General features: G+C 34.1%; 1 protein-coding gene across 1 annotated transcript; it reads right to left on the bottom strand.

Annotated features, from left to right (window-relative positions):
• Nucleotides 1–5,463: 5,463 nt before the first annotated feature.
• Nucleotides 5,464–13,584, bottom strand: LOC141593184 (lysine-specific demethylase JMJ13-like). The gene is made up of 11 exons (XM_074414136.1): nt 12,786–13,584; nt 10,816–11,197; nt 10,400–10,556; nt 10,086–10,305; nt 9,398–9,451; nt 9,231–9,310; nt 8,855–9,132; nt 7,536–7,931; nt 7,045–7,442; nt 6,555–6,821; nt 5,464–6,222 (listed from the first exon to the last, which is right to left on the bottom strand). Exons 1-11 carry the CDS (start codon nt 12,786–12,788, stop codon nt 5,872–5,874), a joined length of 2,586 nt encoding a protein of 861 aa, XP_074270237.1. The 5' UTR covers nt 12,789–13,584; the 3' UTR covers nt 5,464–5,871.
• Between the last annotated feature and the right edge of the window lie 3,814 nt (nt 13,585–17,398).

Below are 17,398 nucleotides of genomic sequence, written 5' to 3'. Positions count from 1 at the left end.
GGTGAATTTGTGTGTAAATTGTTTGATAAAGACTAAAGAGGTTTTTGTTTGGTCCAATTTTAAGTTTTACCATATCTTTTTTCTTTATGCTTTAAGGTCTTTCTTTTTGTTTTTGGAGGTAGAATATGTACGTGTGTCTTGGACATTTGGTCCATTAATTCTACAAGTCAAACTATTTTACATGATTTATATGAAGTATATATTTTTTGAGTGACTCCTATTAGAGTAATTTTATGAATGTGTGTTTAATATATTTCTAATTAAGTCGGGTTGAGAGTAGTAATTTTAAGCTTAATTGATCGTAATATTCCAAATTTATAAATAGTTTGATTATCATCTATATGAGCACTTAGATTAATTGTTACGGGTTAATTCTATTTCAACAAGATATATTGTGTCTGTGAATGCAGCAATGTTAAATTACATGAGGAAGAATTTTACCATTTTAGTAACCCTACCTACCGGTCGGTTCAAATACAAAGTAAACCGGACGGTCTACCCTAAAAACAAAGAGAAAAGAGAAGCATTTTTACCCTCAAAAGAAACGAGAAGCATTTTTGCTCGTAAATGCGTGCATGTTCTTGATTAAGTTTTAAATTACACAAATTCTTCGGTAAAGTTGTGGTACAAAGAAAAAAATATCACTTTTTGATAAACAAGTATTACTTTTAGGTAAATAGTGACCACTTTTTATAACCAGGAATGAAAAATTGGTTACTATTCACTCAAAACTGGTCCCTATACGGAATTATTTTTTCACATACGAATTTTACTCTTTCACATACATTTTTTCATTAACTTTCCATACCATACCCTTTTTTCTAACCTAAACAAATTAAGTGTTTTATATGTACATTTTCCCCTAGAATCGAATTTAATTGCTCTAAAAACTTAAAAGTGGATTATAATTCTCCAATGAGTGAAATAATTTAGTTGTTTAGCGATTATTAATTTGTTTTGTTGAAATTATTAGGATTATCAATTCCTAAAATTAATGGATAGTTTATCAATTAGGGTTTATAGTTGGAAAAAACCAAGAAGTAAAGGTTATAGAGTTTTAATTAGTGCGAACCCTGACGATTGCCGATTTATTTGACAAAATATGAGTGGCCAAATGATCCAGTGAGGATTGGTTAGTAGTGAAGATTGATTAGTGGGGCAATAATACAAGAAGTAATATCAGTCGCATATCATAAGTGGGGCAGTAAATGGGTTGTTAAATCTTGCACTCTTACACTTACGTCGGATCATGGTCGGGTGGAGCACGGCGTCGACCGGAGTATGATTGGACGGATTGGGTTGTCGGAGGGAGGTGAAAGGAAAGGAGATGAAAAAACATCAATTGGGTGAGGGAGGAAAAAATGATAAGGGTATAATTGTAAAATGCGTATGTGAAAGAGTAAAATTCGTATGTAAAAAAGCACGACCTTTATCGTTCTATAAGAGAATTGTTGTTTAAATAAACCTCTAATCACGCAAATGCGACGACGAAATTAAAACACAAGCTGACAAGGGTTTGTGTGCAGCGTTCAACACGGAGCACAAATAGAAGATACTGACAATTTCTGTCCTTAGGCACTATAAAACTCAAATCAATTATTATGGGACCGAAAGTATCTTAGCCTAGTGTTAAGATGATCAATAAATATTACGAAATATCCTGTATTTATAATAATAAACTTACTAGTTTGCAACTGCCTCCATTCCACAATATCATTTAGGTGAGTAGGTCTCCTGAGAGACTGTCTCTTAATAAACTTATTGAGAGACAGTTTTACAATTTAAAAAAAAAAAGTGGTATTAAAGGTAATAAAATAGGTACAAATCATGATTAAAGATAAAATGGGTATATTAATTATTATGTAAATAAGTACGAAATTACTATCTCACAATCAACAACAAAAGGTGTACATTAGCTTTAACAATTTTTTGGCAATATACGATAATTATGCGAGTCAGAGCTTTATAGAGAAACTTAATCAACTTAAAATTTTAATTTCAAAAGCCGATTTCATTAAGATTGTGTTTATTTGGTGGAATGCATGGTTCCATAGAAATGACATTATTTTTAATGATGTTCATTTTAATATCAGTAAACTTATCCTTTGATGTAATAATAGCATCAAGATTTGAAATAAGACTAGATATAAGGATCTTAACAATCCTGATAAAGACGTGTCAGTTAGAAATACTACTAGTAAGAAAGAAATTTGGTGGGAGAAACCTAAAACGGAGTTTCTAAAGTTAAATTTTGACGGATCAAAAATAGATGGTAATAAAGCTGCTCTAGGATATTCTATATTTCTATAAGAGATCAGAATGGTAAAGTCGTTTTTCTAGGAGAAAAAAAGTGCGGATCTAATAGTATTCTTGTTGCTGAAGCTCTCGCTTTAAAAGAAGGCATTTTAGGAGCTAAATTCTTAGGAATCTCGAAGTTAATTGTAGAAGTTGATAATTTATGTGTTATCAACTCAATCCGTAATACTTGGGAAATTTCTAATATCTAATATCTAATATTATCAAGGATGTAAAATTAGATATTCAGTTCTTTGATGAAGTGATAATTAACCATTGCTTTCGTGAAGCCAACAAAGTTGCCGACTTTATAGCTTCGATTGGACATTCATGTTCAACTCTTTCGAGGGAGTTTGAAAGCCGGTGGCTTCAACTTACCTCTATCATTCGAAAGGATGAGATAGGTTGGTCCTACCTTAGAGGATCAATTTAGTTTTATTACCTAATAAAAAAACAAAAGTGTACGAAATACAAATAAAATGGTACGAAAAACTGATCTTCCAATAAGTAGTCAAATATATTTATTTTATTTTATTACGAAAAATTAATTGGCATCAACTAATATCCTTATTTCTTTTTTTTTGATGACGAGGGGGTTGAGTCCCCCCGGGCCCATGCATTCCCGCACCACCACATGGACCATGTAAGTCACCCCCTTCGGGGGCTGCAGTGGCCAAGTGATCATCGCCACAGCTGGTAGTCGAACCTGGGACCTCTCAACTCCTGCATTTCTGCAAACTTCAAGGTTTAACCCAGCTACCACTGGACTAACACCACTTGGTTAATATCCTTATTTCTTGTATTTATTATAAATAACCTTATATTATGAAATGAATGAAGTAACAAACATTAGGAAAAATGAAATAATTAATCGATTTTCATTCTGCAGGAATGTAATATTTATCGTTGAATTTTCATTTAAATTAGAAAAAAAACAATGATCATCCCGTTCGAGTTTTGAATTATGGCAAAATAAATCTTTGATAATGTTACTAATTACTTGACACAAATCAAAGGGAATTCTCCTAATACTCTCATTATATAAAAATCACAAAGTTTAAAATGAGGCAACCTCATACATAAGATAGTCCTTTTGTATAAGAAAATCATTTATTTATTACTATTAAAAATTGAGTGTTTTTATATAAAAAAAAAGATTATCCAATGATATGAGACCGTCTTACTCCGTAATTAAAAGAGTATAAAAAATATAAAATTTGTGAAGGTCAACTACTCCTCGGTATAAGAAAAATAGCATAGCTCAAAATGTGTGAGGAATAATGGTAATAAATGTTGCATATTATACGGTAGATTTGTAGTGTTCCAAAGAGATGATCCGTGGTAGAAGCATCCCAAATTTTGTGGGTACAAAAGAGTAGTTAATTTCTCAAGGAATAAGGTAGGATTTGTTACATAATAATCAACGCTAAATATTTCGAGTTTTGTGATATGGAATCTCCCATTAATACTCCGATTTACCTAAACTTGTACTCCCAACCTTTTAATTTGTTTTATTCTCATGCATGGCTTATTATTTTTGAATCGCATTTTCTAACGTGCATCATAGATGATAAGGTCACAAACAAGCAGGTTGTTTATGATCAAGATTCAAATTCCGTCAAAATTAAGATAGAGCCTTTTTCAGCTCCTTTTATTTTATTTTTTTAAAAAGGCCATGTTTTTTTAAATGCTAGTAACTGCTAACATTTTTTTTTTATTTTTTTTTAAAAAGGCCATGTAAGTTCGAAACGTTAATCCTGCAATTTATAGGTAGGTACTTAAAGAGAATATTGAACAGTCGAAATGAATCTCTCTCTTTTGTCGGAGTAGATAGCATTTTAAGCATCTCATTAAGGGATTAAAGTGCCAAAGTTGGTTGGTCTGCGCTGTTAAGAGCTCTCATCTCTAAAACAAGTAGTCCGAGCTTCGATTATTGACTTTTGTGAATGAAAAAGGCAAATTTGGAAGGGGTATCTCCATTAAATTGCTTTCAGTACTCCGAAAAAAATTACTTCAGATGTCATTACTCATTAGGGAATACTCAAGGTCAACACCAAAAAAAGAAAATTAAGAAATTAAAATTGCAATAAAAAAACAAATTTGTACAATTGTTCCAAAATAAGAAAGTAGTAACTTAATTTCTACTTATTATACCAAAGTAGAGTCTAAGCAAAGACTTTTCCCCCGACATTAGGGAACCTTGAAGAAATTGTTCCATATATTTCTTCCAATGATATTAGTATTGTGCTTACAAGAATATTGACTTTTACAACAAGACAATTGCATACATTATGCGTTTTGTGGTGTTATTGAGAACTGTGGTCACGTGAGTTGGCCTCAATTTTACATCAACAAAATAGTGTAAAATTATAATTAAATTAATGTAATTTTTCGTCTCAATCATTTGTTAGCCTTTAATTATAATACTACTCACGAAGAATAAAAAGAGTAAATAAATGACTAGGACAAAGGGCGTATTTCTTACGTCAAAATAATATGCTAATAAAAAAAGTTTGGCAGGTCCGGTGATTCGGTAAAATATAAAATGGATGGTTTTAAGTGGATTATTTGCATGAGATTGATGAATTTGAATGATTGTATTTGTACCCTTTGACTTAAAATTTACTCAAGAACACTGATTATTTTTTTTTTATTTTTTTTATTTTGCAACTGAAAACCAATAAGACTGATTAGAATCTGCAAAATACATCGATTACTTGCTAGCCCAACTCAATAGCACCTGCAAAGAAGCTCGGTCGACTAGACACAATGATCGGCCCAAATCAACAATTAAAGTCAAAGGGTACAAATACAATGATGGATATATTAGCACATGTTCTAAGACGAACCCAGGAAAGATTAAACCGATGTCTTGAACCAGTTCTAGTTCTAACCCTTATAAATATCAATTGGTCTTGCTTGTGACGGGTTACCATTTGTGACGGATATTTTGTGAGATAAAATGGTAATAAAATGGGTTAGTGGAGAAAGGGGACCACATGAATAGTGTTGCAGAGAGAGAAAAAGTGGGTACATTGTGAGGTAAAATGGTATCCGTCTTCAGCTTGTGACGGATATGTCATGTCTTCAATGAGAATTTGTGTATAAATATAAGCCAGTAAGATTGGTGTTGCGATATGTTATCACATCAGTTCACATGAGCCCGAAACAAACAGAAATTCAATTGATTGACTACTCTCTGCGGTTTATTTATGTAAACAAAAAACTTACAAATCACCTGTAGCTACAAAAAGAATGACAACCCCAATACCAAAGGAAGCAGCAGGCTAATTTGAGCAACTAAACTATGAAGATCGAGGATATATGCCCCGACCTTCATTGGCTAAAAAGAGAAAAAAAAAAATTAAAAAATTGACTAACACAATTTCTACCTTCCCCAAATGCACCAAGGTTCTCCGGTGCACAAAGAATGGTTAACTCCTCTAGTAATGGTTAATTCCTCAGCTGCTTCCGAGATCAGATTTCTGTATTTTCAGTCACGTTAAAACCACCATTTGCAAAAAACGAAGTTAGTATGTCAGACCTCCCGATAAATTTCCAGAAGCCGGATCATCATTAAGAATTAACCGTCCTACTTCCTGACCCTAGAAATGAAGGGCCTTTTACTTTTAGACGTTTAGGGGCAATCTCTATGGGGGCTGGTTCTCTTGTGTTCATCCCGATGTCCTGCTGGAATCGGCCATTTAGAGAAGTTTCTCCGTCTTTCGATCTTGAATCATTTTGCGTTCTTTTGAACTTGATGGTTACAGAAACATTGGATGGCCTATCCTTAGCATAAGGAGTACTTACGTTGGTATCCTTGATGGGTGGTAAACCAGTTCTTGAATAATTGGATTCGTAATAATCAGCAGGTACTCTCTGCTCATATCTTCCTCCTGTTTGCATCTCCTTTGACCGTTTAAGCCCCTGTTATACAAAAGCCAGTATACACGGTCTCAAATTGTTGTACCAGTCTTATTGGCAAGGCCAAGTATACACGATCAGTCGATCACCAATTGTTGTACCAGTCTTATTGGCAAGGCCAGTATACTAAGAATAAGCTCTAACTAAGAATAAGCTCTAACTATCAGATTCATTGTACTCCGTAACATGCAATTTTACGTTTTCACTGGATATCTGTTCAAGCTGCACTCGTTTTGGACATATTTCATTCTATGAGAGCGTCTCATAAGTTATAGGGTTATGGCAGGATTAAGAAGACATAAAAGAGCTAAAAGATCGAAGAAGATTTAAAATACCTTATCTTGAACATGATTCAACTTTAGGCCACTAACAACAATTCTTCTCTCTACTTTGTGAGAAGGTCGACGTTTAACCCTGAATATTTCTGAATCAGAATCATCACTACAGTGATCCACGCTAGGAAAGAATCCTGATTGATGCTGATTTCGTTGGTTGGAACTTAAGTATTTATCATATGGCAAAGAGGTTAAAGAAGACTGGCATGTACTGTGAGATATATTTTCACCATGATTTACAAAATTCGAGTTAGTGAGGTCCAGCACCTGCAAGCAAATAGCAAATAAACGACTAAGTTGAAAGTTATGCTTGCTTAAACCACACCAAAACCCTCGCGCCTCAAGGGCTCGGCACATGACCTGGTATGTAAAAACAGTGTTTCGGGATGAACCACGATGAAAATTGTGCAAAAAATTGCTTTGTATGCTACTTCAAAAACCAACAAAAAAAAAAACCACACCAGTTTCGTGAGTGATCATGATTACTTACGTTGGTATGTGAAGAATCATCAACTCTGAAAGAACATATGGTTGAAGCAGCACTAGAGAGTGAAGTGTCTGACATGCTGGTAGGAAATTGTGCACCCCTGGCATCTTTTGTACTGAGAGCTGAAATTGAAAGGTCCTCAGAACGTGACGGGTCTATGGTGTTGTCAACATCATTATATAGCTCCAAATTTATATCGCAATATGAAAAATATCCATCGTTCTTGCTAGGGAATAACGTAGACAGCAACCGTGCATCTTCATTTCTGGTAAACTGCCTGAGATCCTCAGTAATTCTGTCATCTTTCTCAAACTTCTTTGCCACAGCTTCAAGGTCTGCAAGATCATCCCTCACCACTAGGGTACAGCTACCTCCACAGGGGAAAACAACTGAATTCATATCTACAATGATGCAAAATCAGAATCAGAAAATCGATAAATTAAATCACGTCAATGATAAATACTAAGAGTAATACCAACAAATAAATAGTATACCGTGACGAAGGCAAACAGGATGGAACAAACAACTGCAACTGACATAAGCAATATAACAATCGCGTTTGCACTGACTGCATAAAATTGTACCATATGCCTCCATTGAAACAGATGAGCAGATCCTTGATTTCAGTAAACACCAACGAGCGCGGTGCTGAAATCTCATAAGTTGAACAAAAGAAACTTTAACTGAACGTTGGCAAATTAAATCAGGCAATGAATTATCGGGATCCATAGATTCTGAGCTTCTGCACAATATTTTTGCTTCCTTGCAAAGAAGTTCCTCGTGAGGAAGCAGAGGAATCCTATTAAGAAATGCATAACGTCGACTTGCAACTGCCCCCAATGGAAACCAATCTCCAGTTGCGAAATTTACAGCTTCACCACAATTAAAACCTGAAGATGAGAGTATAACTGTATAAGTATACCGATGTAAGTGATGTTAGAGGTAAAGGAAACAGTAATACATATGCCATGAAAACAAAGTCTGTCCACAGCAGATAGAAAATATAGAATACATAGATCTTCAGCACAATGAGTCAATGACTACAAATATAAACCAAAATTACTGAACTTCAGAGAGCACTTGTAACCACGCCTCATATAATGGCACAAATATATACGAAAGTCAATAACACTCTTAGCACTTCAAATTGCTAAGCTTCACCGCCATTAACATAGACATCAACTGAACTATCCAATGTGAATTAATTCACCAATCCATCACGGTGCCTACATTTGGAACCTAAACCCAAACAAAGCCATATTAATCAACAGCCCAAACATAAATAATCACGGCTGATGATGAGCCATAAGTTCACGAGTGACAACAGTCACTGCTCACAAGATGTATAAGCAACAAAGCAAAACGCCAAAACATGATAACAATATAGGCTACACTAAACTTAATGTTTGACGAGTTAAATGTTTCCTTTTGGGAGAGAAGCCAAAAAACAACAACACTAACAGTTGACTCAGAGGCGCTCCCGCCTAGAACAAAGAAAGAGGTAACCTTTACTCAAATCTTCCCCGACAGAAGGTTGTTTCTGGAAGAGAAGTAAAGAAAATTGCGACAAATTTTGTGTTGATCTACTTATATTCAGTATTGACCGAAGCATTAAAAGTTACTCCATATAACAAATCATTTTGGTTAATTCTGTCATACTCCAAAGCAAAAGAATAGTGTAAACCTTTTGCCATCTTTTGTTATAAAATATGCTAAAATCAACAAAAAAATACATTCTTTAAAGAATAATTAACTAAAAACTGGTGCAAACAAATTTATTAAAAACATCCTGCCAATTAGAAATCCATCTTACCATGGCTGAAACCAGCATGATAAGCACGGGGAAAGGTGATAACAAATTCCCCGGGCTTTTGCACAGCCTTAAAGACAGGAACACCGTGATCTATAAGAATACTAGGAGGAAATATAGTTGTTTTTCCTAGCAGTACATCAAAAGCTCCATCCTCACCATCACTTGATAAAATGTCTTTGTTATACACATGCTCTCGCGCAACCTTTTCAAATTGCAAAGCTTCACCTCCAGGTATGCCATACCATGTTTTTGGAGCACCACAATGATGGTAATTAATACTGCAAAAAAAAAGAAGGAAAGACACAAAAAAAATGAAAATAAACTCTAATAAGCCTTTAGATGGAATTGTTATTTCAGATAGACAACTAAATTATACCTGAACAGATAATGATCTTCAACATGCCAGGCAAACATACTAAACAGCATGCCTATGTAAAGCATAGGATCTGTCACCCCCTGTAAAAAGGAACCGGCATATAAAAAGCTCAGCATATAGAGCAATAGAAAAGATAGTAAAATTCAGCAGTGAACTACTGGCCATACCGGGATTTCCGTTTCCAATAGCCGCAAGACAGATTTGGAGAGCCGGGAGAGACCCTACAACCACAAATTTGTAAAAACATAAATTAGCGAGAACAGCAAAATAAATCATCAGACAGAGGCAAATGCACGGATATATGAACATAATAACCACACAAAATAACTGAAAAGGCAAGTTCTGTAAATGTTATGCCAATAGGGAAAGACGACTAAATGTGAAAGGTAGCCTAAAAGACACAGTCACACAGGGGATGTTTACGTAAAGAGAAATGATAACTAAACCAAGTAACCAGCAGGTGTTTTGGTTCATGTATGCCATGACTGATCCTCAAAATAATACAGGACTAGGTAAGCACGTATAGGCACGTTTGCAAGGTCAGCTTAAATTTTAAAGTTCAAAATAATGATTTAGGAGTAATATTTTTCAGCAAACTTAGATGGAAGGACTGACCACTAGTTTATACGGAGTACATAGTAATACAAATATAATTTGGCCCTTGACTTCGTAGGATAAAAAAAAAAGTACAAAAAGAGGATAAACATTGCAAAATAGAAGTTTAGCCTTTCGGAATTCGATACACCAACGTTGCCATTTCACTGCCACGTAAAGCAAGAACTGTGGAGAATAATAAAAAATGTGACAAGCTAATAACAATAGAAAGCTTCCAATAAAAGATGCTCAAGGCAACACCTTCAAATTCCATTTGCTTCTACCAAGTTGATCACTGGGAGAAGATGAAAACGCACTCCCATCAACATCGCATGCATACTCAACAGAATCCATCTTCCCACGAGCAATTTCTTGCCAAAATTCCCTTTCCAAAAACGAAGCAGGGAGCCCTGCCGTGCTACAGTATCTGCGCGAAAATGCCTTGTTTGCCATTTTCTCAAAATCAGAGAAAGTGTAATTTCTGGAAAATTGAAGTACCAATCAGAAACTTAGGAATGTAATGAAAAGCTACCATAATCACAATCATCATCAATTGGTCTAGTTTAAAATTTCACCTGCCACTCATAAAGAAGGTAACCTTGTCATCAGTGTCCCATTCAGCAAGCCGAAGTGGCTGCACCCTAGTTGTAAACTTAAAACCCGCTTGTTCCTTCATCAATACAACACCAGCAGGCACAGAGGCCTTCATAGGGGAAATAATCTTGCAAATACCTATAAAATTGTAGAGAAATGATAGATACCATATCAATAGCAAATATATGTGATCGATCTACATAAATGCATTGACAATCTTTTTAAATCAACCAAACCTACACTAGATACAGAGTACGTAGAATATCAAGTATTTCGTCAAGTGCCTGATGAACTCCAGCTAGAGGAGGGTAGGGGGACTCAGATATACACAGTCTTCCCCCTACACTTCTGGGTCTATCTTTTGCAAAGAAATATTGATCAAAATGGAAATGCTCACCATATTTTGAGGCTTCTGGGGCTATCGTTTGCAAATAAACCAAGGGATCTTCGAACTCTTCTTTGGTTGGACAATAAACAGGACATTCTGGAATTTTGTCTATCCAATCTAAATCAGTCAATTTAAATTTCTCTGCATTGCTCTTTAGAGAATTCCTTCCACTTGAAGCAATATCAGAGAAAGAAACTGACGTTGCATCACCACATAGCTCAGAGCTAAATGACACAGAACCTCTTACATCATCACCTCTTCTAGGAAGCATATCGCTTCCCCTGGCACCCTGTGCTCTTGTTTCTGGATTCATCCTCTGAAGCCTTTTCTGCCTCAGAAACTCTAGACAGCTGTTTTTAGCCTCTTTCGACACACCAATCCTCCCTTCCACCTGCCAGATCAGAGATGGTGTCAACATGCATACAACAAACAGACATGATTTATTCCATCATAACCCACAACCAAAGAGTAATTGAGTCTTTGGCTCCATTGGAACTATAGACCGGCTATATAACCAAAAAAAACATCCATATGTGAGTGTCGTATTGTCGCTCCCATTACTCTCTCACATTTTATATTTCCCAAAACTTTGTACAAAAGCAAATGTAGGGAACCCAACTATATGGATGGCATATATAACATTGTCCAAGTAAACGACACTTTCTCAACGGCAATCAAAATCAATGATACCATTAAAACATAGTGCAACTAATGTTACATAACACATGCAGCCCAAAAAATCAAAATTTATCTCCTCCCTGCAACTAACGATAATGTCACTACATGCTCGAAATTCATAAACTAGTCCCACCCCAACTGACAGCCTCTTTAAGGATCCAGAATGTTTAAAAACTCAACATTAAGTCAAGACATATCCCAAGACAATAATACTATCATATTGTTTCAATCAATCAATTCTGAGTTTCTTACTCCAAAGAACAAATAACATGACTCGGAGTGAAAAGATATTGCCCCTAATGCCTCCCTTTTACCTAAGAACATAGTTCACAAATACTCCCTCGGTCTCATCTTGTTCTTCACATTTTTTCATTTCTGAGAAGTATTTTTATCAAACATAACGAATCAGTTGAGACATAGGTACAAATCGATAAGGGAGTCCATCAAGTCCTCCTTAACATGTTGCCAAGGTACCAAATCACAATACTACTGTTCATAATGTGCCACATTCAGCTATGCAATGTCAAGCAAGAAATAATGTTCTGTCAAATCGACCCACAAAACGATTGCATAATCAACAAAAATTACACTAGTTCAAAATTCAACCAATTTTAATTTCTCCGTATTCCGTATTTATTATCGCCAAAAATATGATCATTGTCCATATATGTCGTCATATCAATTTGATTTACAAATGACATCAGCCTAAATGATAAAACAACAGTAATTTACCAAATTAAACACTGTTCAACAATATTAATTCACCTATTCTTAAATTCTTAAAAAGAAAAAAGTCAAAATAAGTCAAAAAAATCAATCAACGACCAAAATTGACGACAGTAGAAAAAGCTCCAAAATCCCTAAATTAGAAAAAACAACTTGTATACTGTAATAGTACTTCTAGCATAGCCATGCTAAAAAAAGTCAAGTCCAAGCCCACCTTTTTTACTACTCTCACATTAAAGCGGAACGATATAGAAAAAGCGTAATGCTCCCGAAGTAGTCTTGTGTAAGACGGTTTTACACAAAATAATCGTAAAATCGTCCCGTTAAGACCTGAATACGTGATAAAACCGTCTTACATAAGAATTTGCGAAATCATACTTAATTAACTATATACTCCATGGAAAATAAAGTAAACTACAGATTCAATCACACAAATTATCGTCAATTTCATTGATTTAAGCTGAAATTAACAGAATATAACATGCATTCAAATACCTCGATTACTCATAAACAACAGTAACAATGTATGAAATTAAAAAAATCAATTGCAGTAAAAAAATAGGGAAAATAATTACCATCTCATTCCGAAGATTCTTCACCAAATTCGGTTAGACGAAAAAAAAAATTTGAACTACAAAATCAAACAATTAGGCGAAAATTACGAAACCCTAGATCACGATCGACATTAACATCACCCACATTCTACTGAATTATCACCAAATTCGACGAAATCACTCGAAAATTCGCAACAATCCGAAACGTTTCGTGATTGAAGAGAGAGGAGATTTGCGAAAAAAACGAAACGGTTTTTAAAGAGAGAGGAATTTTCCGGTGAGTCGCCGGCGTCGGCGAAAAAGCAAACGCCGACGAAGAAAAGTTGGTTTGGTTGTTGAGGAGAGAGAAAGTGAGGGAGAAAGAGGAAAAGAGGAAGAAGAAAAAAAAGAGAGGCGAGGGAAGTGGGTGTGGTTTTATAATGGCATAAATTATCGGGTAAGACGGTTTTAGGCAGGTGTTCGAACTTGAACCTCTTTACCTAAAGTCTAAAGATATACGGAGATATTGAGTATTTTTGTATGTTTTGGTTAAGAACGGTTTTACATACGTGTTAATGTAGAACTTGTATTAGAAGTGGTTTATATTGGCACAAATTCCTGAGAAAAACGGTTTTACGTAATATTATTATGGTAAAACGGTAAAACTGTATAAGATATTTACGGTTAATAACGATTTTACCAACGGTTACGACTTACGAGTATATTTTAAGTATATTTTTGGTTAAGAATTTTGGTATAATTAGGAGGAAAATGGGTAATAGAAGATTAGAAGGTGTTTTATGTGGGATTAGTTACATAAAGTATGGGGTTAAAGGGTGCTAAGTATGTGGAAGGAAAGATATTAGAGTAGATAAAGGGAAGAATATAAAATGGGGATTTGGCAGATTGTGTGAATGGGAAAAAAGGTGGGTTGTTGTTAGGTGGATCATCTCACAACTCAAATGTTGGTATTACATGTCTACGCGTTTTGTTTACCATTGTTTTCTATGGTTTTTGGGTATTCTTCAATAAAACCGACTCATATTTTTAATTACGTTGTTTAAAAGAGTGGAAAATAAGTTATTGGGTGAAAAACAATGTAGGTTAATTATAAATGAAGAACAATTTTTCTGTTTGTTTTTAAATACCTGCGATTGAGGTAATTTATAGTTGAGGAGACGAATTGTATGTAAGTCAATCTAGTGACAATTGGGTTTGGGGTAATATCAAATGTTGGGTTCGAGTTGGGTTGGGGTGGGGTGGGTTGATTTCAGGTTCGGATCATTGATCATTGGGTATTGGGGGTACGGCCTTACGGGTCATCAATGGATCTGGTCAGATCGACTTCAGTTTGCAACGTTCTTGGTTTTGTCAAATTGAGTTTGTTCGGATTCAGATCCGATCACTCAGGTCTTTAGACTTATTAGTTTTATGTACAAATAACATAACTAATACAATGTAGCAGGGTTAGATCTAGTTGTGCTACACCAAATCTCTACCTGACGAACTGCAATGATTCGGGCTTACATGTTGTGTACTCGATCAAGCGACACTCAACTTAACTTCTGCAAAAGAGCTGGATATATTGACGTGTTTATTGATCTTCATTCAACGACACACCAAAATTAAAGAACCAAAATTGATGAGATATACGATCAATGTACATTAATTGAGAAAACAACTTGTCATTTAGACAACACAATATGTATCAAGCGAAAATCATAATTAGCTCAAAAATCGAATATATGTCAAATCTCAAATCCTTCTCCAATAGATTAAAGATGTAGTGAACTGTGAACATGATGCAGGGCAGTTAAACCTAACTCGATCTTGCAAGATCATGAGGTTGTAATAACCCGTCTCGCAACCTAATCCAACTCAATCATCCATCACCGAGTAATTGACCTGGCAAAACTGAACCGCCCCGCACCTGAATTGAGGACCCAGATATAGCTCGAAATCCGAAGTGACAGATCCTATTCAACCCAGCCCGATTGTTTATTATTGTATACTAATCATTATCCTCATATAACTTGAAATTAAATCAATTCACCTGAAATAACCGAAAACCGAAATAATCCGAATTCTTACAAATCTGAACAATCTAAAATCTAAACTCGACTTGACCCCACCCGAATAACCCGATCCATGAACCTCCTTTAGCAGGTGTGAAGTAATTATTCGAAAATGGTGATTGACCAAGTGAGCACTATTTAGTAGTACAAGAATTGCAGCAAATATTTAGCATGCGACTATTTCGGAAGAGTGCAACGCCGAATACGTACCACCTACGAACCAGAAATAGAGGGACTGTCATCTGTCAAAGATGAACGTGTCATAATGTGAGTACTTGGTATCTTTACTTTTCACTATTTCTGTACAATTTTGCAAACACACTCTCAAACAGTCACACTTATTTCGTACTACTAGTACTTTGAAATATTAATTACAGTAGTAAAAATCTACTTTCTACTCGTACTCCTATCTCGAACTTCTGCTCCTATTAATTACATTCATCAGGAGGACGTGTTTCAATAAATTCCTGACATAAAGAAAAACCAAATTTAAGCTAAATATGGAGTACATTGTTAGATTTTATAGATTTCAATTTATTAAAATTATTGTACAAAAGCTTAAAATAACAACAGGTCTCATTTCAGACAATTATTTTCGTCTAAAGCATTCACACGGGCTATATGTGACCACTTTATGTTCAAAATAAAATGGTCACATACTCACATAGTCACATATGACTCATCTGAATCTCAAGCGAAAATAACCGTATAAAATGAGAATTTATGTTAAAATAATGTGTGTTGAGTCTAGTTCAAATATTCTCCATTCGTCATCCGTCCAAATTAGTTCTGGAATTAGGGCGAGTTCAGGAATCAAAAGTATGTAAACTGGAATTTAAAATTATACTTACAAACGGGACTGTAAATGATTTAAGCCGCCTCATAGATCCCTCTGAACCAGCTAAGTAAAAGCTCATCTCGAAATCGGTCAAAACTGATCCGAGCTGAGGTAGACCAAATTTGAGACGATTTTGAATAAAAAATTATTTTACCATTTAATGATTATATTTTTATTATATTTGGTAAGTATCTTATATTTGCATTTTTCTAAAAATATATTTATTTTTAATTTAATTTAGAAGCTAAAAAAGGTAAAAAAAATACGAAGTAATGATTTAACCAAGCTCGAGCCTAATACAAGCCGTTGTTCCGAGCTCAAGCACAAGTTTTCGAGCCGATTTCAAGCTCACCCGAGCTCAGGCTTAAATAGGCTAGAATCTACCCCCTACTTACAACAACACGAGAGAGTTAGTCCATAAATGATATGGGGTCTTCTTAATATAGTACTTCGTACTTAAAACCAACCTGTTTGGTAAACAGTGGATTAATTTCAGCAAAAGCAGATTATAAATGACAGATTTTATCAGAAGGTTTGACTAACATATTATAATTAGCAGAATTAATTTGAGTGTTTGGTAATTGGCAGATTACGATTAGAAGATTATTAGTTTTTTTTGTAAAATTGAGAAAAAAATTATAGTATTTTACAATATGTTAACCAATATGATAGGGTAAACAGTATATTGACCCCAAATATTCTGTTTTAATATGTTATTTACCAAACACTAAAATTAGCATATTGATTGATCAAAGATGCTAAAACCCTTGAATATGCTAAAAATTGGCCAATATGCCGTTTACCAAACAGCGCCTAAAACAAGCTTTGAACGTGTGGATTCTCTCAAGTCTCAAGTCGGTTACATCCATCCCCTATCTACCTCTACTAAAAAAAATAGGTGAACTTACAAATTTGAAATTTCTCCCCCAAAAAACATCTTTTTAAATAAGGAAGTTATTGATAATTTAGTTGTATTCACTAAATAAGAAAATTAATAATAATTATAATGTATTTTATTATATAATTCTTTTCATTAAAATTAATCTTATCATCAAATTACATAGTTTTCACTAAAAACTAAATTATAATATTTTAATTAAAGTATATAAATAATAAAAGACTATTAAATCTTTTATTGATATTATTATTTGAGAATGACGTGACTCATACTATTCATACTATGTATAAATAAAACTATAAATGGTTTTAATTACTTTCATAACAAAAATAGTTGCGATAATTTATAAATTGGAATCATTAGCTTTGTGATATAATTTTTTTTTTAAAAAAAAAAAATACATTTCAGCACATTACTCAATTCTCTTGGATTAATTTTTAGTTTTAATTTATTTTTTGCTTGAAACAAAATAAAATAACGAGAAAATTGAACAATTAATGAGATATACTATTATTTTACAGTTCAATTTTTTTCCTCATATCAAAATATAATGACGCGAAATATGAAAAATTAATGAAGTGTTAATTTAGCATGATTAAGTAATACAAAAATAAAAACTTTATAATACCGCGCATTCTAAATTAAATTTTAATTTTAAGATTAATCAAGTCAAATAACACTTTATTTAATATAAATGAGACATTATTTTTGCTTTGTCCAATTTCTACATATCATACATTCATACTCAACCGTTTTTATATTTAAAACGGGTTAATAAGAATTAAGAATTGATGTACGAAAGTACTTAATACTGGGTGACAAGTTGACAACCATAGAAGTTGTC

The sequence above is a fragment of the Silene latifolia genome, chromosome 1, assembly GCF_048544455.1.
Source record: "Silene latifolia isolate original U9 population chromosome 1, ASM4854445v1, whole genome shotgun sequence".
NCBI lineage: Eukaryota > Viridiplantae > Streptophyta > Magnoliopsida > Caryophyllales > Caryophyllaceae > Silene > Silene latifolia.
The sequence above is the reverse complement of the archived record's forward strand: the minus strand, read 5'-3'. Positions and strand labels throughout refer to the sequence as shown.